The sequence below is a fragment of the Pocillopora damicornis genome, chromosome 7 (assembly GCF_964200805.1).
Source record: "Pocillopora damicornis chromosome 7, jaPocDami1.2, whole genome shotgun sequence".
NCBI classification, from domain to species: Eukaryota; Metazoa; Cnidaria; class Anthozoa; order Scleractinia; family Pocilloporidae; genus Pocillopora; species Pocillopora damicornis.
In genome coordinates this window covers 24190758-24217167 of record NC_142676.1, presented here as the reverse complement: position 1 = coordinate 24217167, position 26410 = coordinate 24190758, and the positions used below count along the sequence as shown (strand labels likewise).

The following is a 26410-nucleotide window of genomic DNA, read 5'->3' as shown; positions in this document are numbered from 1 at the left end:
ACCTGAACCTGTAACTTTTTCCTCTTTAGACTGGTCATATTTAACCATCGTGCCCTCTTTTAAGCAGCTTTCCTTTTTCAGATGATGGTAGTAAATGCAGAAAAAAGTGTGCTCTGGTGATCAGATTTGACTGAAAAACATTTGCTTGGCAAAAGGAAAGAGAATAGAGTTCTCGTTTATTCCCTTATTTGGTAATTGCAATTGGTTGTTGCTTTTCATTTTCCAATCAAACTGTTTAGGTATTGCACATGCTTTGCGGTGGAAGCTTTTTTAGGGAGTAGAAATCAATTTTGTACTCGAAAAAGGACATAAGTCGTCCCAGAAATAGAGACCAACTTCCCTCTAGATTCTGGATGAAGTGAGTGGGCGCAAAGAACTTTTAAGATGAAATAAAAGTGGGGAATGATTCCGAATAATAAATTACGCGCTTTTCAGACACAACTTCATTTATAAAGAAACTTTTAAAAAGAGAACTGAATAGAGACTCTCACAAACCACTTTAGACTGAAACTTGGCAATATTTTTCTCTGAGTCGATCATTAAAAAGACTTGACTTAATTTGAAGTTACTCATAGTGGAGTTAATGATGCCTTAATTATAAAAATGTCCTTTTAAATGTCACATATTGATCTGTCCATCAAAGATCAGAACTTAACAATTCCCAATCTTTTCTTTGTTTTATAATTATAAGGATGTCAATAGTAGAGAGAAAGTTCTGATACCGGATAATTTATCACCTGTCTTTCCATTGATTAAATCATCATCAGCACACAAGGATAAGCTTTGTTCCCTGCCTTTATTCTTTTTTCTTTACGTCAACTATGTCCGTTACACGAAATAAAAAGCTAGTACTAATTCCAGTTATCCCTATCGAGCCGTAACCAGTTGGGTGTTTTGCAACTTTACTAATTGGGGAAAAAAATTGTCGACGTTATTTTAAGATTTCTAAACGCACCCAATAGCAATATAGCTTCTCATAATTTGAATTTAGGTTTTTTGGGGGTTAATCGTTGTAACATCTATTTTGTCACCCTGGCCGAAAAAAAAAAGTGTATGCTGCTTTTAAAAGCGAAGAATCAGAACAAGAAAACCCTACCAAAGTAGTAAAGAGATAGAACTGATCGAGAGTCAAGCGCTGAAAAGAGGAGAAGTTTCATAAGTTACCAAAATTTCCACCATCGTCTTCTTGACTTATGTACCGCTGATATCCGTGCAAGCTGTTTGTGCGCACCGGTTCGCATGATTATTAATGTTCTCTATTTCCAACCTGTGGACTATTTGTGGATATTTTTAAGGAAAAAAGTACACAAGGCACAAAGTTCACTTAACTTTGGTCGAAAAACAGCCAAGCTTTTTAAAGCCACTTGTTCCTATTTTCTGGTCGAATCGCACGACGCCTCTCAAGCTCCATTCCAAGAGCCCTTTCAGGCAATTTTATCAAAATTCTTCTCATCTCCTCGCTGCGATAGGCGTACACAAGCGGGTTCACTGCACTGTTGCTGTAATGCATCCATTTTATGAAGTCCATAAGCCGCATGAATCCATTTCCTCCTCCACCGCCAAGAAGACTCGAACGTTGAAAAATCCAAAGCAGGGATACCACAAAAAAGGGAAGCCAGGAGGCTAAGAACAACACAGTCACGATGACCATCGTTGTGACTGTTCGCCTTTCTTGTTGAAGCCTTTTAGAAAGGACCGATGTCTCGGCGTTTGCTCGTTTCCAGTTTGCATTCATGTTCTTGACACCCCAGTGAATACTACTGTACATGCCAACGAGGACAATGAGAGGGACAGCGAAGCCTGCCACAAATACCAGTAAGCCACGATATTTTTGCCATGTTGGGCTGAAATCGACTGAGTAAATGCTTGTGACTAGCACGGAGTAGATCCAAGTGGTGAACAGCATTTTGTAGTATCGCTTGTGGGAGCTCACTCGGTGCTTAACGGGCCAACAGATAGCAAAGTATCGCTCGATACTTATGGCTATGAGGTTTGATGTGGAAGCCATCGCGCTAAACACGTCGAATGCTTGATAAAAGGCTCCTACAGTGGCACTTGGTAGACGGCATCTTTTGAAAGAGGGACAGGACAGATGGTAGATCCACAGTGGAATTGAAACTGCCCCAACCATCAAATCTGACACAGCCAGGCTGACAAAGAACATATTTATGGCAGCTCGAATTCGAATCTTCTTGAAGGCAACAATAACAAAAGTGTTTCCTGTGATGGTCATCAAAGAGAGCAAGACATAAAGAGACATGAAGATGAAAACTTCATTCATGGAACGGAATGATGTGTTGTTCGATGCCTTTTCGTCCAGATGAGTTGTGTTCTCCATCTTTAAAGCTTCCTTTGCTTGATGATTGAACTTTTTTCAGCCAACAGAAATTATGATGCTCTTCGTTAACTCTTGTTGATCTGGAACTTTGTGTTGGAGAAGACTATACTTATGCTGTCTCTGTCGTCCACTAAGACAATCAACCGGGTTTGTCTTGGCGCTTCATCCAATGAGAAATGGATCGTGTTATATATCGATTGATGAGGATTTACGTCAAACTCATTATTACATCAAATTTGTTGTAGAAGACTGTCGATGTTCGTATTTCTGAATCAGAAACATAATCGTAAATTGTGTACACTCTCATAACTGATTCAGAATTCATGAGCTCTTGCCGCAAACCTTTTTGGCAGTCATTACAGCTTTGGGGTAGTATACACATTGATTCGATTACATTGCATGTAAAATAATAATATATGTTTGTATGTATGACATGAGATGTCGACTTGGCCGGAGCCACGCTTGGTGTAATGAGGCCAAATGTGGATTTCCTGAACTGAAAGAACTCAGAAGCAATATTTTTAGAGTAGTGACATCAAACCTGACCGGCTTGAACACTTCATGTCCTTCGTTAGCCTGTTTCTTTGCACGAATTTAATTTAATTTTAATTGAGATCGTCTTCAGTGTGAGAATTACACAGCTGTCGCGTCTATGTTTATTTATTAGCCGGATGATTTAGCCTTCCTTGGTTGGAGCACGTACAGTTTCTAGCCTACATGGTCTTTCTTGAAGCGCTTACGGGTTTGATCTCTTTGGGATCAATTTTAAATAACTACCGACGATATTTAGGTCTTCCCTTCGGGTGGTTCAAAAATAGACTTTCTTCATCTCGTTGTAAGGGTGTACCCATGGTTGGAAAACCAACTAAAAAATAAGTATTGTCACTTATTAGCGGCGACTTTGTGTCCATGAAAGCAATATAAAGTTGTCACTTTTTGAGAGAACTGTACTTTTGTATTCAATCTCCCCACTGAACCGGATAAGACAACTTCTGGTCTTGTATTGAGATAATTGTAAGTCGCATGTCAGAAAATAACTGATATCCTTGATTCGAAGCTCTTCAGCTCTGCTTGTAAAGCAAAACCGCCAAGGAAGTAAGAACTGATCAACTAGCTTACTATATTTTTGCTAAATGGCTTATGAAAACATATTATTTCCATTTATTTTCCAACACTTAAAAAAGTTAAATTGCTAGATGCCAGTTTTGTCTTTGACACTATGTTACCGCGGTTTTCTATCGAATCCTTAAATTTGCTAAAAGCAGCCTCAGCGTAAGCGACTCGGTTGCTTCCTTAAGTCACCATGACATGACAATCATATTTTCAATTAAAAAAATTAAATAGGAGAAAAATTAATAAGAAAAAAAGAGGATAAGAAGGCATATGTTGTCTTCTGCAGTTAATTTTAAAAAAGCGTGGGACGAATCTCAAAGTATTGATAGAAACTGGATAAGAAAACATTCAAAAGTAGATGAAGGCTTTTTGTTCCATTCGTCTTAAATCATAACGCAATGCCAGAGACTTTCAGTCGAAGCTCTATATATATGGAGAGATGACGTTCATGTCGGATCCCACTAATTTCCCTAGGAAGCATTTGAAGTAGATGTCTAGTACATTTTTAAGTTTCCCGGCGCGGTTACCAGATGGGTAATTAGCCAAAGACGAAATGTTGCGAGGAGTATAAGGACTGTGGCGACAGTAAAGAAGAATTTTCTTCCGGGATGGCAAGAAATCTTCCCTTTGTCTTTCTCGTCTTGTTCCTCAGACAACTTGATGAAATACGCTGTCATTGTGATATTTTCTTGAGACAATGGACTCTTTCTTTGACGATCAGTCATTGATTAAATAGTAGTTTTGAAGAAGTTCAGGTGCGCTATGTGAAGAGCTTGATTTTAGGGATTGTCTGTGCATTCAAGATAGTTCTATACTGTACCATTTAGTTCACGTACCATTTCTCCTTCCATCAAGAACCAAGTCACAGGTGAATGACTTGAAACAATTTAAAAGCTTAAAAGGTTGTATCTTAATTTTCGAAATTTCACAATTGAAAAGGTCTGGTTTGTCATCCGTTTCTCTATGAGGCAGGTCCTACAGGTGGGTCCATTATAAGGTGTCAAACGGAGATATCTTGTCAATTTTAGAAAAATAAACAATTTGTTTTGGCTAAAAGTAATTGGAACTGACAGGTTCGATTACCTAAAGTTATCCGCTCTCTTTCAACCTGAAATTTGAAATAAAGATATCTGACTGGCTAAAGCGCGCGCATCTTATCCAACAGAATTTATTTTGAGCAAGGGAAAAACTCGTTCATCCATCCATTCATCCATGAATACTCAGGAATGTGTCGCTTGAACGCATCATTCATCATTCCCACCCTGCTCATGTAGTCTGGGACCCTGAGGTCGAACAACAGACGAGCAATACTTTGCTGTAATGGAGACAAAACAGAAGTTCGTCACATAGCTCATAATTCTTTCAGGTGTTTTAACCCCTTCGCTTCCGAGATCTCATCAGTAATTATCTCTACTGTCTGCCATACAATACTTATGATTTTATTTCGGAGAATTTGGTATTGGATCAACTAATAATCCCCTAATTAATATTTTCCTTTATTCTTATTCTCTATCACTTGTGTACTTGATATTGTATCGCTATTGTAAAGAGAAATTATCTCTTAGTCACTCATGTTTATGCCCCCCGTACAAGGCACCGAGCATTGCATTGCAATTTAATTGTTGGAGGCAGCAATGTGGAGAGTTTTCGACCAGTTTTTTTCACTCACCCAAATTAAAGCCCATCCTCAGCAATCTATCTCGTTTAATTTTTATTTACAGGAGTCATACTGTTCCTTTTCGTAAAAAAAATAAGTATAACCAAAAACAAAACGGAGAGATACTTACGAAAAGCAAGGTTTTATAACACAAAAAGGTCCACTCTTACCATGCCTCGGTGAGTCTACCCGGTACCTGTGTTCGTGAGGCACAAACAAAAAAGCTCTAACCAAGAAGAGCTTGTTTGTGACTTTGTTTAGTTCCTATACCCTGGCTTTTTTCCGCATCATAAAATCAAACGAAGGTCATAAGCGTTATCTACTGATAATATCACACAGGAGAGAAAAATTATTTGTAAGTCACCGGGGCAAATGTCTAATTGAAAGGAATTTGAAAGTAGCTGGCGGATATTTAGGTACGTATTTATTATATCATAATAATCATCTACATATCTGTAGTAAAACGTTGGTTTCTCGTACCAATTCTATACGAGAATAATTTTTCCTTTGTGATCTTGAGAATGTTTATCTTTACACCGAGTTATGGGTTTATGTTTCTTTGAAATAGCGTTCATTGATAAACGGTTCGTATGAAGACTTGTAGGGTAATATATTTGTGAATTATTCAACTTCTCCCTTTTTTGGTTCGTTAGCTTTTAGGTCCACTAGTTGTGTTTAAAATTGGATTTTAAACGGCGGAATGCAAAGTTTCGAGAGACTTCTTTTGAAAAGAAGATTCTGATGGTTCCAGAAATATCTCTCCCGTTGTAATGATTCAACTTGACCCTCCTTTAAAAACGCAATTGGAGAAGGTAGACAGAGGGACTGAACTCCTCAATTTTCTGAGTAATCACTCAAAACTCAACTTTAGGTAGTCAGTTCCCTTCAGAGCTAGATTTACCGTGAACCACCTCACGCACATGTTTAAGTAGAGGAAAAAATTAATTGACACTACTTGGCACCATTTGGATACCTGCATGTGTATAATTCGCTGCAAATATTTCATGTTTGCAGATTCCACTATGATGTTTGGTAACGGGTGTGACGGAATATCATTCGTAATAATCTGTGCATTCTTACGTAATTTCGTCCATTCTGTTCAGCACAAAGTTCTATATAATGATAACGCGCAAAAATTAAGACACTGAGAGAGTGAAAGGTGCAGATAATCCATGCGAATCCAGGTCCTTCCTCGCTCAACAGGATCCAGCAGAGACTTCTACAAAATCTCTCTTGCTGTCTTTATTGTTATCTACGTATTTTTGTGGTTATCAAAACCTTTAGTGAAGAACGAGCTGGACTTGGCTGGTCACAAAATATCCATTCGGTTACGAGATATAGTAGCTATAGATAGTATATCCTCGTCGATTGTAAATGAGTCCCCAAGCAAGGAAGTTGCTGATTTCACCAAACACTGGTGTCGACAAAGACGAGCGAGACGGGATTGGCAGGCCATGATTTTACCATGCAAAAACAAAATGCCATGGAACTCGTCAAGAGACATTGAAAAAAATGGCACCGATCCAGATGCAAGCTTTATCTCACTGTGGGATATCAGACCCGCCGGGCAATACAGCCGTTTTAGCATCCAGTCTCAAACAAAGGAGGGTCATCCTAAACTCGAGGGTGGTGACTCTTGGAGGGTTGTTATAAGGGGACCGTCCTTTATCTCTCCGACAGTTATTGATCACGGAAACGGAACATACGAAGTTCTGTTCCTTGCAATGGAAGCTGGAGTCTACAAGGCAAGCGTCATTTTGGATTTTACTTCATGCAATGGATTTAAGGACCCTCCAGTGGATTGGTTTATTATTGGTGAGTCAAAGATGGGTTTCATTTCCCAATATGCATGTATTTTGCATAGTATCATTGGATTGCTCATTCGACGCAACAAACCATGCTCGATTAATGCTTTAAGGAAAAAAAAATTAGAAACGATAAAATGTGCTTGAGTTGCATACCTGCGTAGGGGTTTGTCCGGCATTAAATATTTCACAACCACTTGAAGATCCGATCACATCTTTCTTTTTTTCTCATTTCCAAGGCAATGTACAAGGGAAATATCAGCGGCACCCAGAGGTTGAAGGAAATAAGGACTATCTTCAAGCGCCGTTATGGGGTGGGAGTCCTGTGGAATTACCAATTCCTCCTGCTAAGAATGGTAAGCTCCTCAGTTTTCTCGAAAACTTCAACTCAATGAAGCAGTTCAAGGTTGCATGTGCTAGCTCTTAATTCTACTGCCAGTCTCTCCTGACATTAGCCTGGTTGTAACAATAATATAAGATCATAATTCAGGAAGTAGTGGACTCCTAAGTATTGTGTTGACTTAATTGACTGAGCTTTGACAAGAATGCATTACCCGAATTACGGACGGGTGCTTACTTTTCGTGAAGGTAATTATTTGGTGAGGTATGGTATTGATTGCACCAAACTGATGTACCATGGAAATACTTTCCAACTTGCTGACCAAGTTTCGTTAAGGAACTGGTTTGCAATTCTAAGAAGTCTACCCAAGCCTCTTGAGATCTGTAGGCGATTTTCTAATGCTCTTATGTTATTCAAAGAAGGAACTTTTTATTCTCTATGTAAGCGAATATGTCCAGCATATCAAAGGAAACCATGGATAGAATAAGGAGTAAAGGTTGTCAAGTCAAATGCAACTTTCTGTGGGACGGATATGGACGATGGGTGCGCAATACATGGAAGCCACATTTCAAAGGTACTCATAAGTACGAATTAATTGTAGCTTTCCATTAGATGCTCCGTTCGTGATTTTGTCAAACCAGTGGAGAGAGGAAACAATAACCAGCAAATTAGGTAACCAATAACCTTTTGTGAACCAATATTCGGTGAGGTGAAAGTTAAAGGTTGTTGGTAAAAACTTTTTTCTCCTTTTTTTTTTAGACATTATTGACACGCGACCCATTGGCAGAAAAAGGGGAACTTTGTGGGTTTATGGTGATTCTGTCAACGTTTTCTTTGCCCAGTCACTGGTACAGAGAAGGATATGTAGAAACATTTTCAAACGATGCAATTTCAGTTATAATTGGATTTATCCTGTCCATAATGTTACAGCTGCTAAGAGACAATATGATAATTTAGATTACAACAATGAAAAAGTTTTGGAAAACTTTCGCCGCATTGTCTACGATACTCAAATGGACGAAAACAGCGCCATTGTACTAAACTTTGGACTTCATTTTGTTGAAAGCACAAACTTTACGAGCTACAAAAAACTCATTGCTGGCTTAGTGAGAATGTTGAAAAATGATGTGACAACGAATGGGACGTGGAGGAGTTATCGAGGAACAGTTATATGGAAAACAACCACAGCAATAAACAAAGAAAAAGCAAGCAACATTTATCTTGGACATAAGAGGTTTATTACACAACAGGCAAGTGACTGCGAGCTGTTTGCGAAACCATGGTTGGTCATTAGAGTTGTTAGTTTGGGTCTCCTTTTTGCCATAGTTTTGATTGCTACTAATTATTTTCATCTTCATTGCTGTCATCATCGACATTATTTTGTTACTGATTTCTATTTTTGTCCAACTGATTGATACTTATCAATTTGCATTGCCCTTATAGCGAATTTTGCTGTACAACTCTTATGCTACTACGCAGATGTGCAGAGCTGGGTTTCTCGTACTTGACGTCTTCCCCATAACAGATTCTTATCCGCAAGGGACTGGAACTCACGGAGCCCATGGACCCGTCAAGAACGACATCGTGCACTATAGCAACCTCGCTTTTATACCTGCAGAGGAGTTACTAGAAGAATATTTTGGCAGAAAATGACCTTGGAAGCTATTAGAACGCACACAAATCAATAGCACGGAAGGGATCCAGTGATAAGGCAACTAGATACGGCATTATAAAGTGATTAACACTAAAAAAACCTGTGCTTTTTCGCGACTTTTAGACTAAAATGACCTTATTCGGAATCAGGTGTCACGTGTTTGTGAGTGTCCCTCTTAGATATATTGCTCATCACTGAAACATAAGTTCAAAGGTGGAACTCATCAATATATTGGCGATGCAGTGTAGAAACTAAGTTCCTTTTGTGTAAAATACATAATGTATTTTGGCGCCATAATTGAGAAATAATGATTCCGGACCCCATGAAGAATCATAAATCTGACCCGAAAGTTTTTAATAAACTAAAAAATTATTACGTGAAGATTGTTTTGAGAAATAAATGTAAGAAAGGCTGAGTCTCTGTAGGTTCCCTGGAAAATAATTAGTGAATTTCAATAGGAAGACAGAATGACAAAAAGGCAGTTCAAAGATTGGCTATGGCACCCTTATAACTTGGAAGGATTACGGAAGGCCATGTTACTGAGAAAAATTCACTCAAAGCTGTTATTACATGAATTAGGTAAACCCCTAAACGATCTCAGAGGCTACAAAGGGACAAATAATGCAAATAGAGAAATACAGTTTCTCTGGGCGGAAATCAAATGAATCTAAAATGAAGAATCAAAAGTTTCTCTTAAACTTTCTGTTTTTGAAATGAAATCTCTGAACAACATTAGTTTAGAAAATCGTGTTTTTTTTAAGTGATAAATTGTATTTGTAAGTCTTTGCCAATCATTTTCACATACACGAGAGAGTTGGATTTAGAGAATGTATATTTCATGTCGACCAGTTCTTAATTGACTTAACCAAGGCACAGATCTCATTGTGAGCAGAACATAACAACCTTTTGGTGCATTTCCATGCAGGTTGTCAAATTAAAATGAATAACAGTCATACTTAATAAAAACATGATCAATCAACTCCAACAAGGGGATAAGATTATATTCCCTTTGATTGCAGCATGAATATTTTTTAATGTGATTTCATTTTATGGAGGATGCAGCGTATTTGATTCAATGTGGTCGTTTCCGTAAAATCTCCATGTCTGTCTCAGTTGTTCGTAAGTGCATAAAATTTTACAAGGCTGAGTGTCTTTTTTTGTTAAGAATCAAATTCAATGACGCTGTGCACATGAGCCATTTCATATTATTGGGCAGAGTTATAAAAGAAACAGTCTGTCGATGGAAAGATAAAGCTTAACTCTAAAAGCCGAACATCGCATATTTTTCTCAATGCAGCAAAACGAAGTAGATTATTTTCAGTAATCTTATAAATTTTAAAAAAAAGAGTCAATGGCTTAACTCTTCGAGCATCCAAACAATTTCTAGGATGACCTAGGATCGCGGGAAGTGAGAGATGTGCACACATTCATGTATAAAAGAGAACCGTGATGTCTAGTTCAGTTTTAAAAGGAGAAAATTGAGCTCTTTATTTCTTTTGAATTAACGAAAGGCATGCCGCAAATTTCCATAATGTTTTCGAAATTTCATTTCACTTATACACAGCTAGATGTTATGAAGTTTTTTTATATTTACACATTCAAAATAATTTAGGTAATAGCTCAAAACATATTTCCTATGTCGGAAGCCTCAACCGTGATGAAAACCATTGTCTTAAGCGAAACTGAGAGAGAAAGACATCTAGGAGCACAGATAAAAGTTCATTTCCTTTTACCTATCACTAACGCACGCAAACTTATTTCATTAGATAAGTGATTGCATTGTGATCATTCAAACCCGACCGAATGCATATGGAAACACTGTAGTATTTGAACTTTGCGATGTTAAAACATTCTTACTAAAAAATTATCTTGTCAGAAAAACAGAAGCCAAATGAATTGCGAATGCTGTGAATGGGGAATTGTAATTGATGGTTGTAAAGAACTTATGACAAACTTTCAAGATGTGGATTTTTTATTAAAAGGCTCGGCCGCGGTGAAATTCATAAATCAGGTTATGCTATTCAAATACTGCATGATCCTCAAATTGATTATTTCATCTTTAAATACATGAGGAATCACAAATAAAAAAGAAATCACGTCAACATGAATGTAAACGAGTTTGTTAGAGCCGTGCCGGCATAGACGAGTGATCTTGGCTCGAGAGCTTTTCGCCGTCATGAGTAAAAGTCGGATGACGAACTTTACTCTTCAAAATGGACAGAATGACTCTGATAAAAATTCTTTAGCAAAACTTGGAATTGGAATGAAAGCAGGGACTGTGGTTAATTTACTTCTTATATTCATTATCGTGGTAGGAAATGTTCTTGTCATTGCAGCTTATATAAAAAATCGTCGACTTCACACTGGCGCCTATGCACTTATCGTGAGCCTTGCCTTCTCTGATCTCCTTGTAGGAGGTGTCTCCCTGCCAATCCGAATCTTTGGCTCGATAATGAACTGGAAAGTAAGTGTCATCGTTGTGGTATTTTACACTGCTCTTGATATCTTCAGCGCCCTTGTGTCAAACCTTCATCTTATAGCAATATCAATTGAGCGTTTCATAGCTGTCTCTAAACCGTTTTACCACCAAACGCTCTCCATCAAACCGTATGCGTTTGCATCGATGTTGTCCTGGATCTTAGGAATTTTCGTCGCTTGCTCACATCCTGGTAATTATTTGCGGGACAATGACGAACAAAAGCTTAAGTTGAAGATCCTAAAGGTATACGCTACCGCATTGTTTACCGTATGCTTCCTAGGCCCGTTGTCGGTAATTACATTTGTAAACATAGGAATCTTCCGCGTTGCACGAGTGTTAATCCATTGCGCACCATCACAGCACGGGAACCTCAAGCAACGAGTTCGTAAAGAGCGCAAGGCCGCATTTACGCTTCTCGTGATGACCGGATTCTTCTTCGTTGCGTGGTCGCCGTTCTTTGTGGTAAACATGTTCTATGTCTACTGTGTTCAATGCCTCCCTTCCTCGTCCAACGCTCAGTATGAAATGGTAGACATTATAAAGTGGCTGCATTACTCAAACAGTGCAATCAATCCCGCCATCTATGCCTTTCGTGATGCCGAAATGCGCCGAACCTTCGCGAGACTTTTGGGTCCTTTTAAAAGATTTTGTAGAAGTGGTGGAGTGGAGCCGGAATTTCCAAATACACATGAGATTCTCGATTTATACATTCGAAATTAAAGCAACCTATTTCTGATGCTCGATTCAAACGAAATCAATAGAACTTAAAAACCAACAAACAAGCTAGTGGAATCTTTCGCCCCTCTTCAATTGCCGGGACATTTTTCTGTCCTGCCTTAACGCTAACATAAAAACAGCAATTCGTTCATATAGCAAGAGACATATGGTACTAGCTACTTTTCTTTTCTCAGTTTTATTCACGTGACTGATGTGAGGAACGAGTGATTGCGTCCTTCTGGGTTAAAACGCATGGAAAAACAGTGCTCGGTTAAAACAATAATCAAACGGGTAAAGACATGTTAAGTTTTTAAAAGAAGTCTGAATGAACCTCAATTTTCTTTTGAGAAAACAAGCTCGTAAATGGGAATTTTACGTGATATGACGTGATTACATAATTTCTGGCGTCCCTTGACAAATCTCTTACACTCGATTTTAGGTCTCGCCTTCGAGAGAAGGAAGACAGAGAGAAACTATGGCAACATTAGAAATGATTTATTCCATCAGTATACCAAGCTAAAGTGATGTTGTCGTTCTGAAATTTCCTCACTGTTTACTGATAATGTAAATACGTTGTACAAAAAATGAAATGTTACCTCGCCAAAAAAATAAAAGATAAAATGATAGAGATAATAATAGGAATAAAATATTAGCGGTTATCTGGAGGTTTTTTGTTCAATTCCTTGTCAAGAACATGTTTACCTTTCCTTATACTTGCGACAGATAACACTGACCGATTTTTTGGAAAAATGAATTGATCGATATTGTGGCCCTCCTAATGAAATATGAAAGTAAAGCTATCTTTGAGATGCTCTAAGCTTCATGCTTTGAAAGAAGGTAAATGCGAAGATTTCCATAAATGTCTCTTATATTTATGTCATAATTAAAACTCATTCTCGCAAGAAAAGGTTTTGTGCTTGCAGTAAATGAGGAAGCGCTGTTCTTTGAAACTCAAAATAGCTTGTTCATCATACTCCAAATTTACATTAGTACTCACACTAAAAGGATAAGTCCAAAGCATAGAAAAAAATAAATTGAGAAATGTAGCTCTCATACCTCAGCTTGAATAAATTCCTCGAAACTGGTTGAAAATTACATTAGGTATTTATTTTTTCCCTAAATCAAAGGTCGAGAATTGTATTATTTTACAAATCTCTTGATCTTCATTTCAATGCTTTCAGCCTTTTATTGATAAGGACGTTTGCTTGTAAAAAAGCTGTTGTGAGATTGTATATATGCCTTAAAATGCTTCCAGAAAATGTTCTTTATCATTATGACTGTACTACTTACTACATTATTGATATTAATAAAGAGTAGAAATCGAATTTTTGTAACTTATGCTTCACCGCGATGATATAGCTTCCGATCCTTTTAAACATTTGCGATCTCAGTCTACACTTTTAGTTACTTCACTTGCGTCATTGTTCTTTGTGTTAACCAATGGATGGCTGAGGGCCGTACTTTGTATTTAGCCTGGAAAAGAACAAATAATCGAATTTCTGACACATATACGTTTTGATTTATTTGTGTTTCATTAAACCACGACTCTAAGTATCACTTTTCCCCATTTATTTGTAAGACAACTTTCAACATTACGCTTTTAATTTACATTTAGACTACTGAAAATATTTCTAAATATCTCTATACTTTTCATTCCCTTTTTTCTTTTGGACTTTCCTCTGTTTCCTCAGCCTCATCGGCAAAATCAAAGGTTTCACATAATAAAATTTGTGGCCATTCGATTATATGTTGGTCGCTTTTTAGAGCTTTTGACGATTTGTATCTTAACTGCAAGAGTTATCGTCTTTCTCCATTCTCTGAGAAAAAAAAGTGACAGCCACTGTTTTCATTTTCTATTCCCTTTCAATTACTAGAACGTTCTTATGTCAACCAAACTTCCGTAAAACTATTGAAATGGAGTATTCTTTGACAAGGTGGAAATGAGCTCTACAGTTACTTGATAATATATTCGATCGAGACGAGTGAAATGAACGTACAGTCGTAAAATATTGCGACCTTAAGATACGGTAATCGGAATGCAGGCCTAGAAAACCGCTTATCTGCAAATGCTGCAACAGTAATCTCCCGAAGAAATATATTTTCACACCCGTGGAAAGTGACAATTATGTTGTTTCCATAAACTGATTTAAGTAAAGGGTGAAAGAAAAGGAAGAGCTGACAAGCAGCTGTTTACACCGGAAAAGAAGATTTTAAAACGTCAATCACCAACTGCGCTTGATTTATGTGTTTGTTCTTTTATTTAAAACTCTCCGCTTAGATTTGAACTGATTTTTATTCTCTTAAACTTGTTGAGCGCGAGGCGAAACAAGGTGAGGAAAAAAGGGGAAATATGATGGGTGAGCGAAACAGATCCATGATCAACAGTGGAACCGAAGCACTTAACAGTTCACTTTCGCCTGACGCGTTACATCCCAGATCCGAAGTGGATACCCTCGTCTTTGTTTTCTTTTCAGTTTTACTCGCACTTGCAATCGTCATCGGCAACTCAATCGTTATGACTGCTTTCATTCACAACCGAAAATTGCGAAAGAGAGGCAATGTATTTCTGGTCAGCTTGGCTTGTTCCGACTGCATAGTGGGAGTCGCCTCCTTACCGCTTTGGATCTGCATCTCAGGCCTTGGAATCAGCAAAGGCGAGGTTTTCTATGAGTTTTTCATTAGCTTGGACATTTTCAGCGCTCTGACATCGGTGTTTCATTTAACAGCCATTAGCGTCGAGCGCTTCATTTCTGTCTCAAGGCCATTCTTATATCAACGCCTTTCGTCTCGAGTTTACACGGCGACGATTACATCGGCATGGCTATTGGCAGCCCTCATTGCTTCGTCAACTCCACTGCAGAAACTATTCAAGCTTCAACGTTTTTACGCGCCGAGTTTTACTACTGTGGGGTTTCTTGGTCCACTTGTAATTGTCAGCTTAATGTACGCTGGGATATTCCGCATCGCCATATCACTGAGCCGCCATACACCTGGTTCAGACGGGACTTGTAGAATATCCTGCCGGGAAAAGAGTCAATTAAAGAAAGAAATTAAAGTGGCGATGACCCTAACAGTGGTATCTGGATTCTTCTTTCTGGCATGGCTTCCATTTTATTCACTTTTAATGATTGCTGTTTACTGTCCTCAGTGTTTGCCTGCAAGCCGCGATCTTCAGCGCCTGGTGGAAATCGTCAAATGGATGCATTACTCGAACAGCGCTGTAAATCCATTCATCTATGCTTTCAGAGACAAAGAGATGAAACGAGAATTTCTGCAGCTCCTCCAGTTCAAGAGACTATCAGACATGCTTACTCTCTGTTCGAGTAAATATCGGGCAACAGCACAAGACATGTAAACATACGCTTTGAGAGCGTCAGAGGCTCAAAAAAAATCTCTTCTAAACCATAAATGTTTAAACCACTAAGTGTTCTCTGGTGAACTCAGAGCTTGTTGAGACCGCTGTGCCGAGAGTCTCTTAATGCACGTTTTCTTTTAAATTTTGAGGGTTCATATATCGCACATCTTAACTCAATAACACCGAAAAACTGATATGAAGCTGTCTAATTTATCTTATTCATTTCCGCCGAAAACGTTTGCAAATTGATCAATAGATTCTGGAGATGTCAAGGAAAAAGGTAGTTATGAAGAAGCTAGCAGTTCTGTTTGACGTAGAATATCATGGTAACGATTGAGTAGGAGATACTTTACCAGGGATATATCTTGATATACGTCTTACATTGAATGTGTTAGCGTTTGATGTTGAGTAAAGAAGAAAATTTTGAAGTCCTTTTCAGAGATGACAATGCAATTCTTTAATTCACCGTGTTCCAAAAGGCGTATCGCGATTGATGATCCAGTCCCTGACAGTATGACGACTTCTGATTTGATTATCTTAAATCTAGAGATCTAGCTGTTCTTTGAGCGATTTGAGTCATAAAGATATAAGATCCTTCCGCTTAAATCTCTACACAAGTGATTCAAGATTCGTTCGCATCTCAATATTCCCAATATCAAACGTGAGTTCGGTACAACTTGATTAGTGTCAATTCAATGATTGCGTGGTAAAGTTTGTTACATTTCAAGGATAAATTCTTTAAAAGCGGACTTTTGGTTTAAGTATCTAGAACGTGCACTTGTAATCCTTATCCTGAAAACTTGTAACGTAACAGTCGTGCTGTGTCGTAACTAAGTAGTTATTATTGTGACTGCATTCCATAACTGCATGAAAGTTCCTTATTCATGTGACCTGGCCTGTTAAAAGAAATATAAACACAATGAACTCTCCGCTGACGGACACTCGCATCAGAAGAAAGCTCTATTTACAGACACTATTTTTCATTCCCGTTTTGCCACCCAGCCAGTAAAACTGTGCTTTTAAACACTCCCGTAAGCGTAAAAAACAAACGCGGACACAAAATTGGATTTTTCATTTGTCTACGCTCTATTGTAAGCGGACACTTCATGCATAATAATTGACTCTTAACAATAAACTTTTCCTTAATATGCAAATCAACAAAAATATGACCTTTGACAGAGCAAAGGGGGAAAGCAAGCTGTCCCTTCTTTTGACATAACATTTATGATGTCAAGTTACGACCACATTCGTCATGATCTACTTTCCTCCTTGAATCTCCCTTAAGCGGACTTCCTTCCCAGTATAATTTTTTTCTTTAGTGCTAAGGGAACAATTCTCGTAGGCGGACACTCTTTCCAATTCCCGAGAGAGTCCGCTTACGAGAGAGATGACTGTACATCACATGCACTGCGTGAGCGGAAGTAATGATTAACAAGATTGATTAAGAGAACACGTAGCAGCAACACGAAATATGAGTAGTCCAGACTTTGTAAGAAGCTTGCCGGCTGCGCTTTTATACCAGAGGCTTTTTCTCAAGCCAGCAATTCTCTGCCGCCTTGCTGAACGTTAATATGAAGAAATCACAGCCAAGACAAGCCTCTAGCACGCTTGTTTTCCTCACTGCAATCTGTCTTGTAGGATTCATTCATGTTGAGGTTGAACTTCACGCTCATCGAAAAATGCTTCAAGAATTAAATCAACTAAAAGAAGAAAACCTCGAGCTACGAAACAAGGGAAGTGACGAAGATATGTCTTCCTTGGAACATACCTCAGATAAAGGTAAATGAAAATCGATGTGTAGCAAAAATTGCCATTGAACTATTACTGTAAAACTGAACATCGGTGAGCACAAAAATTATAAATGTGGGATGATTCCCGTCAAGAAGAATCGTTTAAGTTCTTAATGGGAGAAAAAAACGTTTCATTGAAGCTTTAATAAATCAGCTACTGTCAGAAAATGTACTCGCATCCGTATTAGCTTCATCCTTCAACTCGTCCTTTCTTGCTGAAACCTGACATCGCCTAGCTTCCGGCATAATTTAATGCCGTGAGCCTCACGACTTCCTTAAGAGATAAACAAAAGATGGTGATATTTCAAAAGGAAATATCCACTTGTGCTTGGAATAGGCTTCATTAAGTATACATAACGTTTCAGCCAAATTGACTTCCTCGTTGCATGAAGTGCACATCTCACCATATAAACCACGATATCTATCAAATCTAAATAGCAACACGTAAACCTAGCAGATATAGAGGGAAGCATAGAAGAAAGGAAAAAAACCGGTCGGATAATGTGCCAATTACTTTATCGGGAAAATCTAGTCTAAGCTGCTTTGATATGGTAACGCCATTTGATATTTTATCTGAATCAGTAAAACCTATTCCAAAGGAAATATTGTTTATGGTTAGGGTTGTTGGTTAGATCTACAAAGTCATCACCGGTTGTGGCTGTCCATTCAATATTTGGGCATTTTCGTTTCGTCTCGTCCAATCCGACCCTAATCTTACCCCAGAGACCAAATAGACATCGAGGGGAGTTCAGCAAGTTTTACTTCGCTGATTTACATCTGAACCAACCTGAATTTGTCATAAAATTATGTTAGTGGCGATTTAACACAAAAAATAACAGTGTGTACTATTTCCGTCCGTTCTTATTCACAGATCTAGAGTTTCACGTACGTCACAAGCGTCGGGTGCAAACCCTCAAAAACAAAAGAAATGTCAGCGACAGCATCGATCGCGATGTCATCCAAAGGGAAGTGCGACTTGCTTTGAGCGACATAACCTGTAATGTACATTGCCCAAAAAGCACTAGGGGAAAACGAGGAAGACCGGGCCTCAGAGGCCCTCCAGGAAAACACGGACCACCCGGACCACAGGGGATTAAGGGCCCTAGGGGAAACCAAGGCCCCCCGGGTACCCAGGGACCTCCAGGGCCTATAGGACCCCCCGGAGTCAAGGGAAACCCTGGCAAATCCATCTCAACTCCTTCGATCGTGGTACATCCAAAGTCTCAGGTGATAAACGCAAGTGGAACAGCCTCGTTTCAATGCCTGGCTGCTGGAAATCCAGAGCCAGAGGTGACATGGCTAAAGCAGAACTCAACTCTCCCCACGGATAAGCGTATTGTGGCATCACGTGGAAGTCTGGTGATCACGAGTGTTACGTCAGGGGATGACGGAATGTACACTTGCGTTGCAAAAAACATCTTGGGAATGATGAATGCTACAGCTGCGTTGTCTATTCAAGGTTGCTAGCGTTTCACTTTTTGTCTTTTAGCATATTTATTTTGTTACATTTGATCAGTTCTTATTTACTCGTACGATAAGACGGAATAGTGATAGCTCAGTATACTATAGCCTCACTTGCATGCGTGACATTGGGTAGGGTACGACAGGCTGGGAATAGGAGCTGATGTCCTAAAGTTATAGAAAAACATGGCCTACCTCTGTCTTTATCACTGACAAAGTATTACCTATAATACACTAAAGTTTTATTTTCTTTCTGTTTTCTTTTTCAGTTGGTGCTAACATTATTCGGAAACCTTCGTCTGTACTTGTTGAAGAAAACCAAAACGTGACCCTGGTCTGCCAAGCCAGCGGTCAGCCGACTCCAACGGTCACATGGCAAAAAGCCTTCAGCCCACTACCGAGGAAAAAGACGACAGTGGTCAATGGAACCCTGACCATTTCTAATATAGAAAAAGCAGACGGTGGAGCTTACGCATGCGTAGCATCGAATCTACTCGGAGAAGACTCGGCTGTCGCCCAAGTGACAGTTCTTGACACACTCAAATTTAGAATAATCCCTCCACAGAAAGTGACTGTATCAGCTTCCAGCAAAGTAGTTTTACATTGTGCAGCACAAGGTGCATTAAATATATTTTGGAAAAAGTCGGGTCAAGCACTTCCTCAAAATCATGTTCTTTATCCAAATGGAACTTTGCTGCTCACAAAAGTTTCTCCAAATGAGGCTGGGAGTTACTCATGTGAAGCCAAAAATTTTAAGCGGTCTATCGAGACAACATCATTCGTCGAAGTTCTTAAGTCCGAGCCCAAGTCTTGCAGCAGAATAAAAGCAGAGAAGCCTGGTGCCCTGTCAGGTAATTATATTATTGACCCTGATGGCAACGGAGGTGTGACACCCTTCAGTGTTTACTGTGACATGAGTTACAAGGGTGGAGTTGGCGTGACAATCATTAGTCACGACAGTGAGAGTAGAACTCACGTCGGTAATACCAATAAATGTGAACCTGCAGGATGCTACCGGAAAGACGTACGATATACTGGAGTCAGCACCGCTCAGTTGGCAGCGCTTACTCAAGTCTCAAAGAACTGTGAACAGTTTATCAAGTACGAATGTAAAAATGACGCAGGATCGGTTTCGGATGGTAACGCTTGGTGGGTGTCACGTAGTGGAACACAGATGAATTACTGGGGCGGAGCAAGAGGTCATTATAGAAGGTGCGCATGCGGAGTGACAAACTCTTGTTTATCTGGTAAAAAGTGCAACTGCGATGGTAATCGGTTTTCGTTTTTTAATGCCGGCTGGAGAGAGGATAGTGGCCTTTTGACAGACAAGTCTGTCCTGCCCGTCTCACAAATTAGACTTGGTGACTTGGGGGACTGGCCACGAGAAGAAGGATATCACACATTAGGAAAGCTCAAGTGTTATGGAGAAGCATAAGAGCCACAAGGGAAGGACATGTTGCTAACATTTCCAAAGCCTTTCGTGAACTAGACACTCCTCAAGTAACTTATTACTATTTGATCGAAATATGTTAACTCCGTAACCATGTTTAGCCTTGAAGCCATACTTCAATTTTTGAAAAACCGCACAGACGGATGGTATCTAGACCGTTTACCACGTAATCATGGGAGGTATAAAAAAGAGTAGTTTCCCAGCGTGGCGCGAAATTTAAATAGACTTTAAAAAAAAATCGTGGGTCATGCGGATAGGTTCTCTCAGTTTTTAATCTCTTGAAAAAATATTAGTAATGATATTATCAGAAGTAAATAAAGAAGTAAATAAAGCTTACGTAACGTATGTTAGTGAGGTCTAATGATAATAATCCTTTCCAGTGATATATATTATTGCAGAGAGCGTAATTACCATCACGTGACTGCATGTTACATAGGTAAGATGTTATTCTGTTTGTTTTCTTTGAGCTTTTTTTGTGTGTAATATAATGGAACGATTTTACGAGCCATTCAGATTTCCCAATTACGAGGACTAAGCAAAAGATGGACAAACTAGCAAACTGTCAACAAAACCAACAAAGCGCGGACTTATTTCATGTTGAAAACTTTGAGAAGAGAAAGCCCGCGTTCAGAAAACTATAATTGCTTTCCACCAACATATCTTCATAATTTCAATCTTGGATTTTTTTGTGTTTCTTTTTGTTTTAATTTGTTGTTGCCTCCTTGGATACTGTTCCAATTATCAAAAGGAGTGAACGAATAAATTGACAACAAATTCTTTAGTAAAGCACAAATTATCAGCATGTATCTTAGCCATTTAATGAGATTCTTAGCCATTTTAATGAGATTCTGTTAAAGATGCAGCCATATCTTTTCCGACACAATTAATACGACTTCGAAAGCAACTTGGTCAATATAAAAGGTATCTGTATGGAACAACATTAAAATATTCTAAAAATGTAAGAGAAACCTGTTTACATAATACAAGCTAAAAATAAAATTTAGTTGGTAACAAATCCCACGCCCATTACAGAGCAAAATGAAGATTGCAGATTTGGCATTAGAAGATTTGATTAGAGGTTGTGATAAAAAACAAATTGCGATACAGTAAATAAGTAAATAAGATCTTAGAATTCTATATCGCATGGCGGGGACTAGGGCACACATTACGCAAGTATGTAATCTTTCAGCCCAGATATATGTAAAATGACAGGAAGTACACTCCCAATAAGTTGTCAATCCGAAACGTCGATATTTTAGATAGCCTTTGATCGTGATCGTGCGAAGACCTTGTAAAACTTTAGTTTTCATTAAAACACACATAACCAAATTTTGAGACTTCTTGGCTACTGTCTCCTGCGTCGGAGAATTCCAGGATATCGCACTCTGATAGCTACTAGCTACTAGTTACAACTGCCAAAGCAATAGCCTAACATTCATTGGGACAGACAAAAATTTTACTTCAGCTGTTTGATCCGACTCTATGCTTTAATATCAAACAACTTGCGCGAGTGGTGACTATCGCGAGATATGACGCAATCCGCAATCAATCAAAGTGCGCGTATCTCGATAATCGCCTGAACAATTATACTGAAATAAATCATTCATACGGCTTCTCAACTTAGTAAAGTAGGATGAGCTAAATGGAGCTCTACAAGTTCTACAAAAGTAGACCACGATCCATTTAAAGCTTAGCCAGGTGATAACATACGAGTTTATGTTCTATTTGAAGAAGCCGGTGTGGAAGCTCATTGGTGTAATTCCTTTTACTACACCTCGCCCCAATTCCTTGAATTCTTTTCCATCCAGCACCAAAAGGTAGGTGGTCTCCTCTGGGATGTTTATTACGCATGACAGCACCACACCGTCATCTTCATCTTTCCCATCAGGCGCTTTGACAAATACAGGCTCTGACGCAAAACCTCCAGGCTCTCCCCACGTGATATACTCTTTGGTCTCTGTATTCACCTTCACCAGGTGACTAAACCACTTTTGATCATCAGCTCCTACACCATAGAAAAAACTGTAGGGCTTTCCATTCTTTTCTGTGTCGTTAATAATTGGAAATTCCACGCCGGCATGTAGAATAGTATAATCCAGGCCGTCAGGTCCTCTCTCAAGGGGCTTTCCATACTTTACATCTCCGAGGTCTTTGAGAGGAAGCTCGTAGCGTCGAATGTCAGGGATATCGAGCTTCTTTACCCCTGGGATTATGGTGGATCGCATGTTATGCAAGTATGTCTGTTTGATGATTGTGTGATCATGGAAACAGCAAGTGTCTACATAAATATTCCCGTCCCTTTCGAAAGCGTTGACCTGATGGAACGTAAAAAACGGATCAGCTGTAAATATTCCAACGTGAGTACCTTTCTTCCTGTCGACAACATGGAATCTGCCACGTTCATTTTCTATCCACTGGAACCAATCAACGACACCACTCTCCTTTAACCGGTGAACGTAAGCCTCCCACAAATTCAGTACCAGTGGTGCTTCAGGAACCACGATATAGTTCTCGGTGATGCAAAAACTGTGGATATACCCAACTCCGTTGGTGGGTGGGATCGAGCAAATCAATTTACCCCCCTCCAGAGGATGCTCGTCCTTTCCCGTCTTGGAGGCTGGGATTTCTATGATATCGTACATGGAGTCTTTAGCGTGTGTCACGGAGATGTTGATAAGTGAACCATCCTCAGTGTGTTGGGGATGTGCTGTGGTGAATTTGATCTTGGCGTCACCTTGTGGGACAAACAACTACGGTGAGTAGTTATTCAAAAGTTGAATGGGACAGATCAATATACAAAGAAATAACCGAGACCTAACGGCTCTCTGATTGGTCAAATCTAAAATGCCAGAAAGAGAAAGAGTTTTATTTTATGGAAGCAGTGCATTCGCCTTCAAACCTTATATTGACCAACAGAAAGTGCAGTAAATATTTAACTGATTAATACAAACTGTTTAACAAGAAATGCTCATTTCACCTGGAAACTCTTTGGCAAAATCGACCTTATCTAAAGTGTCCAAGGTCTTGGGATCGATTTCAAATATGATGTTGGAATCAGCTGCTGCAAAGACTCTGTCCTTCAAGGTAAACACGGAATCAAATGCGTTGTCAAAAGGCACTTCACTCATCCAAAACTTCGACACAAAACGGTCGTAGATATTCTGGCAGGGATCTGGGGCAATAAAAGAGCCGAATTCGAGATGAATGGAGTTTTTGCGTTTCTTTGAGTCTGCATAACTTTCGCTTCGTACAAACTTGGAGCTGTAAGTCACGTGACCATCTTGTATGTGAAAGCTGTGTAGCAGACCTTGGCCATCAAACCAGTGATTAAACGACGTGTCACCACACTCGAATCTACCAGGTCCATTCCTTATCATGGTCCCGGTCAGCCAGGAGGGGAGGTTACCTTTAACTTCCGCTTTGATTGGCTCAGATTGCTCATCAGCAGTTTGGAACAAGGGAGAAATGTCTTGCGTTTCGGTCATGGGTAGAACGGTGGAAGCGCCTGAGAAACAATGGGGTATACCATTTATAGTGAAAAAATTTTCGTCAAAAATGATCAAGCATAAAAGAGATAGTTCTGAATTGTTTATTCAAACGGAAGGAGACATTTCAAGATTTCTAACTCAAAAAGAAGGGTAGGCGATAGTTCTGAGGACTTTATCCCAGAGCTTAGAGCGAATCTTTGGTGTTTGTCTTTTGCTGCTAAAATAATTGCCTTTCCAACAGATTAATAGGTGTTATAGTGCGCATAAAACGGGGCAATCGCATTCGCCTTCCGGTCACCAACAGCATTTCAAGGAAAACCCCTGGGCTTGAATTCCCTAGCTAGCTGTCTCTCACAATTAAGGTTCTTAGCAAATTTGCAGCCGTGATGGGTCTTTCGCTCTTATTTTTTATTTTATCTCAAGGTTGTAATCTTATCAAAACTTTTAAACAAGAGATATTTGTGTGTGAGCATAAGCGTGCGTGCAAGCAGCCCTCTTTACATTAGCGTTTCTTCGTTCGCGAGTAGGTGGTAAAAGCCCTAAAGCAAAGTCTGCAAGGACTTGCAGACCTCTCGTCTGTTAACGTTCCTCACAGACTGCTTGCCGGCTGAGTAAGCACGTGATTTCAAATGTGACAAGTGGAACGCGTGACGATAGAGAATGTGCTTCCCATCCAACACTGCAAATATTAAAGTGATATTTCACCCACATGAAATTTTCGCTATATCAGAATTACTGCCATTTTAAATTTCACTTAATCTAAATCACTGAAAATCGGACAGGCCAAGAGTTTGTTATCAACTCATCGAGAACGGCGGTTGATGAGAACATTGTTGAAGTCGTAATCGCGTGATTTAAACGTGATCTGAATATCGACAAAATATACAAATTTTAAACTGACACGGCTGAAAGATATTTCTCGTCATAAATGCTAAATTATCGAAAGAAGAAAGAAAGAACTGCAAAGATTAGAAGAAATCCTTACTAAGGACAGGAGAAATGGGCTCCTGCTAAGGATAAAATTATTCGTTCAACGTTACGTAACAGGTATAGAAATTTTATTCTTCTCAAAGACCAAAAAAATAAAACATGGAATGACAAACTAAAGGAAGTTAACGTGGAGAACTCATAAAAAATTTCGTGCACAAGTCACTACATGTATTTTGTGCATGAAATGCATTTCCCTGCCGTGAACTAGAAACGTTGCACGTGCGCGTCAGGGTCATTTCTTTAAATTAGAACCTGGTCACGCGTAAAAGGTTATGACAACAAGAACCCTTTGCAAATCCAAACGCTGTTTACGACAAACCAACGAAAGATGCGAATAAACTTTTCAGGATGACAAACGCGTCAATCAGTCGCTAAAGAATCGGAGTTCTTACGATCTACAAATATCAGCCGTGCTGAAACTAGAGAGCGAGATCTCGTCACATTCTTGTTGGGGCGAATGCAGGGCAAAATTGATACCGTTGCTAATGCTTAAGTAGAAGTTTAACTCGAACTAACTCGTTTAGTCACTATTGACTTTTCATAGTGTCATGAATTGAATCGCGTTAAAAAAGCAACTAAAATGGGGAAAGATAAGAAAATTGGGGTTGAAGCTTGAACGAACTTTCAGGTGGATGCATAATTAGTGTTGTTGTTGTCGAAATTTTATTTGTCAAAACAATTTGCATATATAATCCTGTTGCGTTTGACGGTGTTAATCATGATATTGCATTTTGCATCATAGCAGTCTATCGTACATTACGGCTAGAAAAGAAATGTAAACTACTGAGGGAATGCCATCACATCACTATATTAAAAATAATTTCAGTCGTAATACCTCGAGGCAAAACAATGCTTTTACAGCGTAACAAATGAGTATTTCTACGAACGTCATTATGGAATTAGACTCGCTTAAACGCGCTACCTTCGTTTCACTCCTTAAACTGCATCATAAGTTCAACCCTTTCAGTAATTGAACAATCGTTACAGAGCACATCTAAAGAAGCTAAAGGTTACGACTTACCTTTGAGGCAGCGGATATTCCTAATGTTCCGTTCCCTACTTGAACTTCTAAGCACTGCTGAAGACCTAATCTTCCTTATTTAGATCTAAGTATGTATTCATGTAATGGGCATAGAGAGTCCTTAGAAACATTTGCACTGCCTTGAATTGGACCATGAACAGCAGGGTTCTCCTTATCAGGCAGTGACCGGTAAAATTTACAGCTTGTAAGAGCTCTTATTACCGCCTTCAAACGCTCAGAATCCTTAAAAAATACGCATTTATGGTGAACTAATCTGGTAGAAAAGTGTAATAACAAGCCAACAGTGTGCACTATTATAGATCTACGTGCGCTTTAGTTAGCTAACACTGACTGGTACCTTTCGAATTTCGAAGCAAGAGTGATTTTTCGCGGGCTTTCTGCTAAATTTCATGACATTTGTCAGTTCTCTGCACGTGCAAATGTGGTGTCGTTTAGTTGTTCAGTTTCCACGATGAAACGGTAACAAGCAATGCTGTCGTTTCTGTCCAGTAACAAGATAGCAGCCAATTGCCAGAAATAACCGCCTTAACAGCTCTACAATTGCCTCACGAACACGTGGGGACAAAGCTGGTCTTCATCGTGATATTCTACTTGAAATGTGTTTCAGACAACGGTTTGAAAGAAGCCTTGAAAATAAAATCTCTCGACAGCGTAAAAGTTCTGAATTTGAGACGATTGTAACACGAATTCAGCTAGTCACTGTGATTCGATTTCATAGCAATGCGATTCGT

At 39.1% G+C, this 26410-nt stretch overlaps 6 protein-coding genes across 6 annotated transcripts; 4 read left to right on the top strand and 2 right to left on the bottom strand.

Moving 5' to 3' along the window:
- Nucleotides 1-779: 779 nt before the first annotated feature.
- LOC113672871 (trace amine-associated receptor 1) lies at nucleotides 780-4435 on the bottom strand. Its single transcript, XM_027189217.2, has one exon. The coding sequence runs from the start codon at nucleotides 2336-2338 to the stop codon at nucleotides 1355-1357; it is 984 nt and encodes a 327-aa protein (XP_027045018.2). The 5' UTR covers nucleotides 2339-4435; the 3' UTR covers nucleotides 780-1354.
- A 905-nt stretch (nucleotides 4436-5340) lies between these two features.
- Nucleotides 5341-9051, top strand: LOC113672887 (uncharacterized). The gene is made up of 6 exons (XM_027189232.2): nucleotides 5341-5524; nucleotides 6123-6923; nucleotides 7153-7269; nucleotides 7699-7827; nucleotides 8013-8503; nucleotides 8697-9051. Exons 2-6 carry the CDS (start codon nucleotides 6281-6283, stop codon nucleotides 8904-8906), a joined length of 1590 nt encoding a protein of 529 aa, XP_027045033.2. The 5' UTR covers nucleotides 5341-5524; nucleotides 6123-6280; the 3' UTR covers nucleotides 8907-9051.
- Nucleotides 9052-10872: 1821 nt separating this feature from the next.
- Nucleotides 10873-12265, top strand: LOC113672863 (histamine H2 receptor). Its single transcript, XM_027189209.2, has one exon. It carries the CDS (start codon nucleotides 11084-11086, stop codon nucleotides 12104-12106), a length of 1023 nt encoding a protein of 340 aa, XP_027045010.2. The 5' UTR covers nucleotides 10873-11083; the 3' UTR covers nucleotides 12107-12265.
- Nucleotides 12266-14453: 2188 nt separating this feature from the next.
- On the top strand, nucleotides 14454-15458 carry LOC113672888 (beta-1 adrenergic receptor). Its single transcript, XM_027189234.2, has one exon. It carries the CDS (start codon nucleotides 14454-14456, stop codon nucleotides 15456-15458), a length of 1005 nt encoding a protein of 334 aa, XP_027045035.2.
- Nucleotides 15459-16732: 1274 nt separating this feature from the next.
- Nucleotides 16733-20501, top strand: LOC113672878 (uncharacterized). Its single transcript, XM_027189224.2, has 3 exons — nucleotides 16733-17237; nucleotides 18120-18707; nucleotides 18979-20501. Exons 1-3 carry the CDS (start codon nucleotides 17030-17032, stop codon nucleotides 20142-20144), a joined length of 1962 nt encoding a protein of 653 aa, XP_027045025.2. The 5' UTR covers nucleotides 16733-17029; the 3' UTR covers nucleotides 20145-20501.
- On the bottom strand, nucleotides 20416-26410 carry LOC113672890 (carotenoid-cleaving dioxygenase, mitochondrial). The gene is made up of 3 exons (XM_027189236.2): nucleotides 25659-26410; nucleotides 23137-23664; nucleotides 20416-22893 (listed from the first exon to the last, which is right to left on the bottom strand). The coding sequence occupies exons 2-3, from the start codon at nucleotides 23642-23644 to the stop codon at nucleotides 21881-21883; spliced, it is 1521 nt and encodes a 506-aa protein (XP_027045037.2). The 5' UTR covers nucleotides 23645-23664; nucleotides 25659-26410; the 3' UTR covers nucleotides 20416-21880.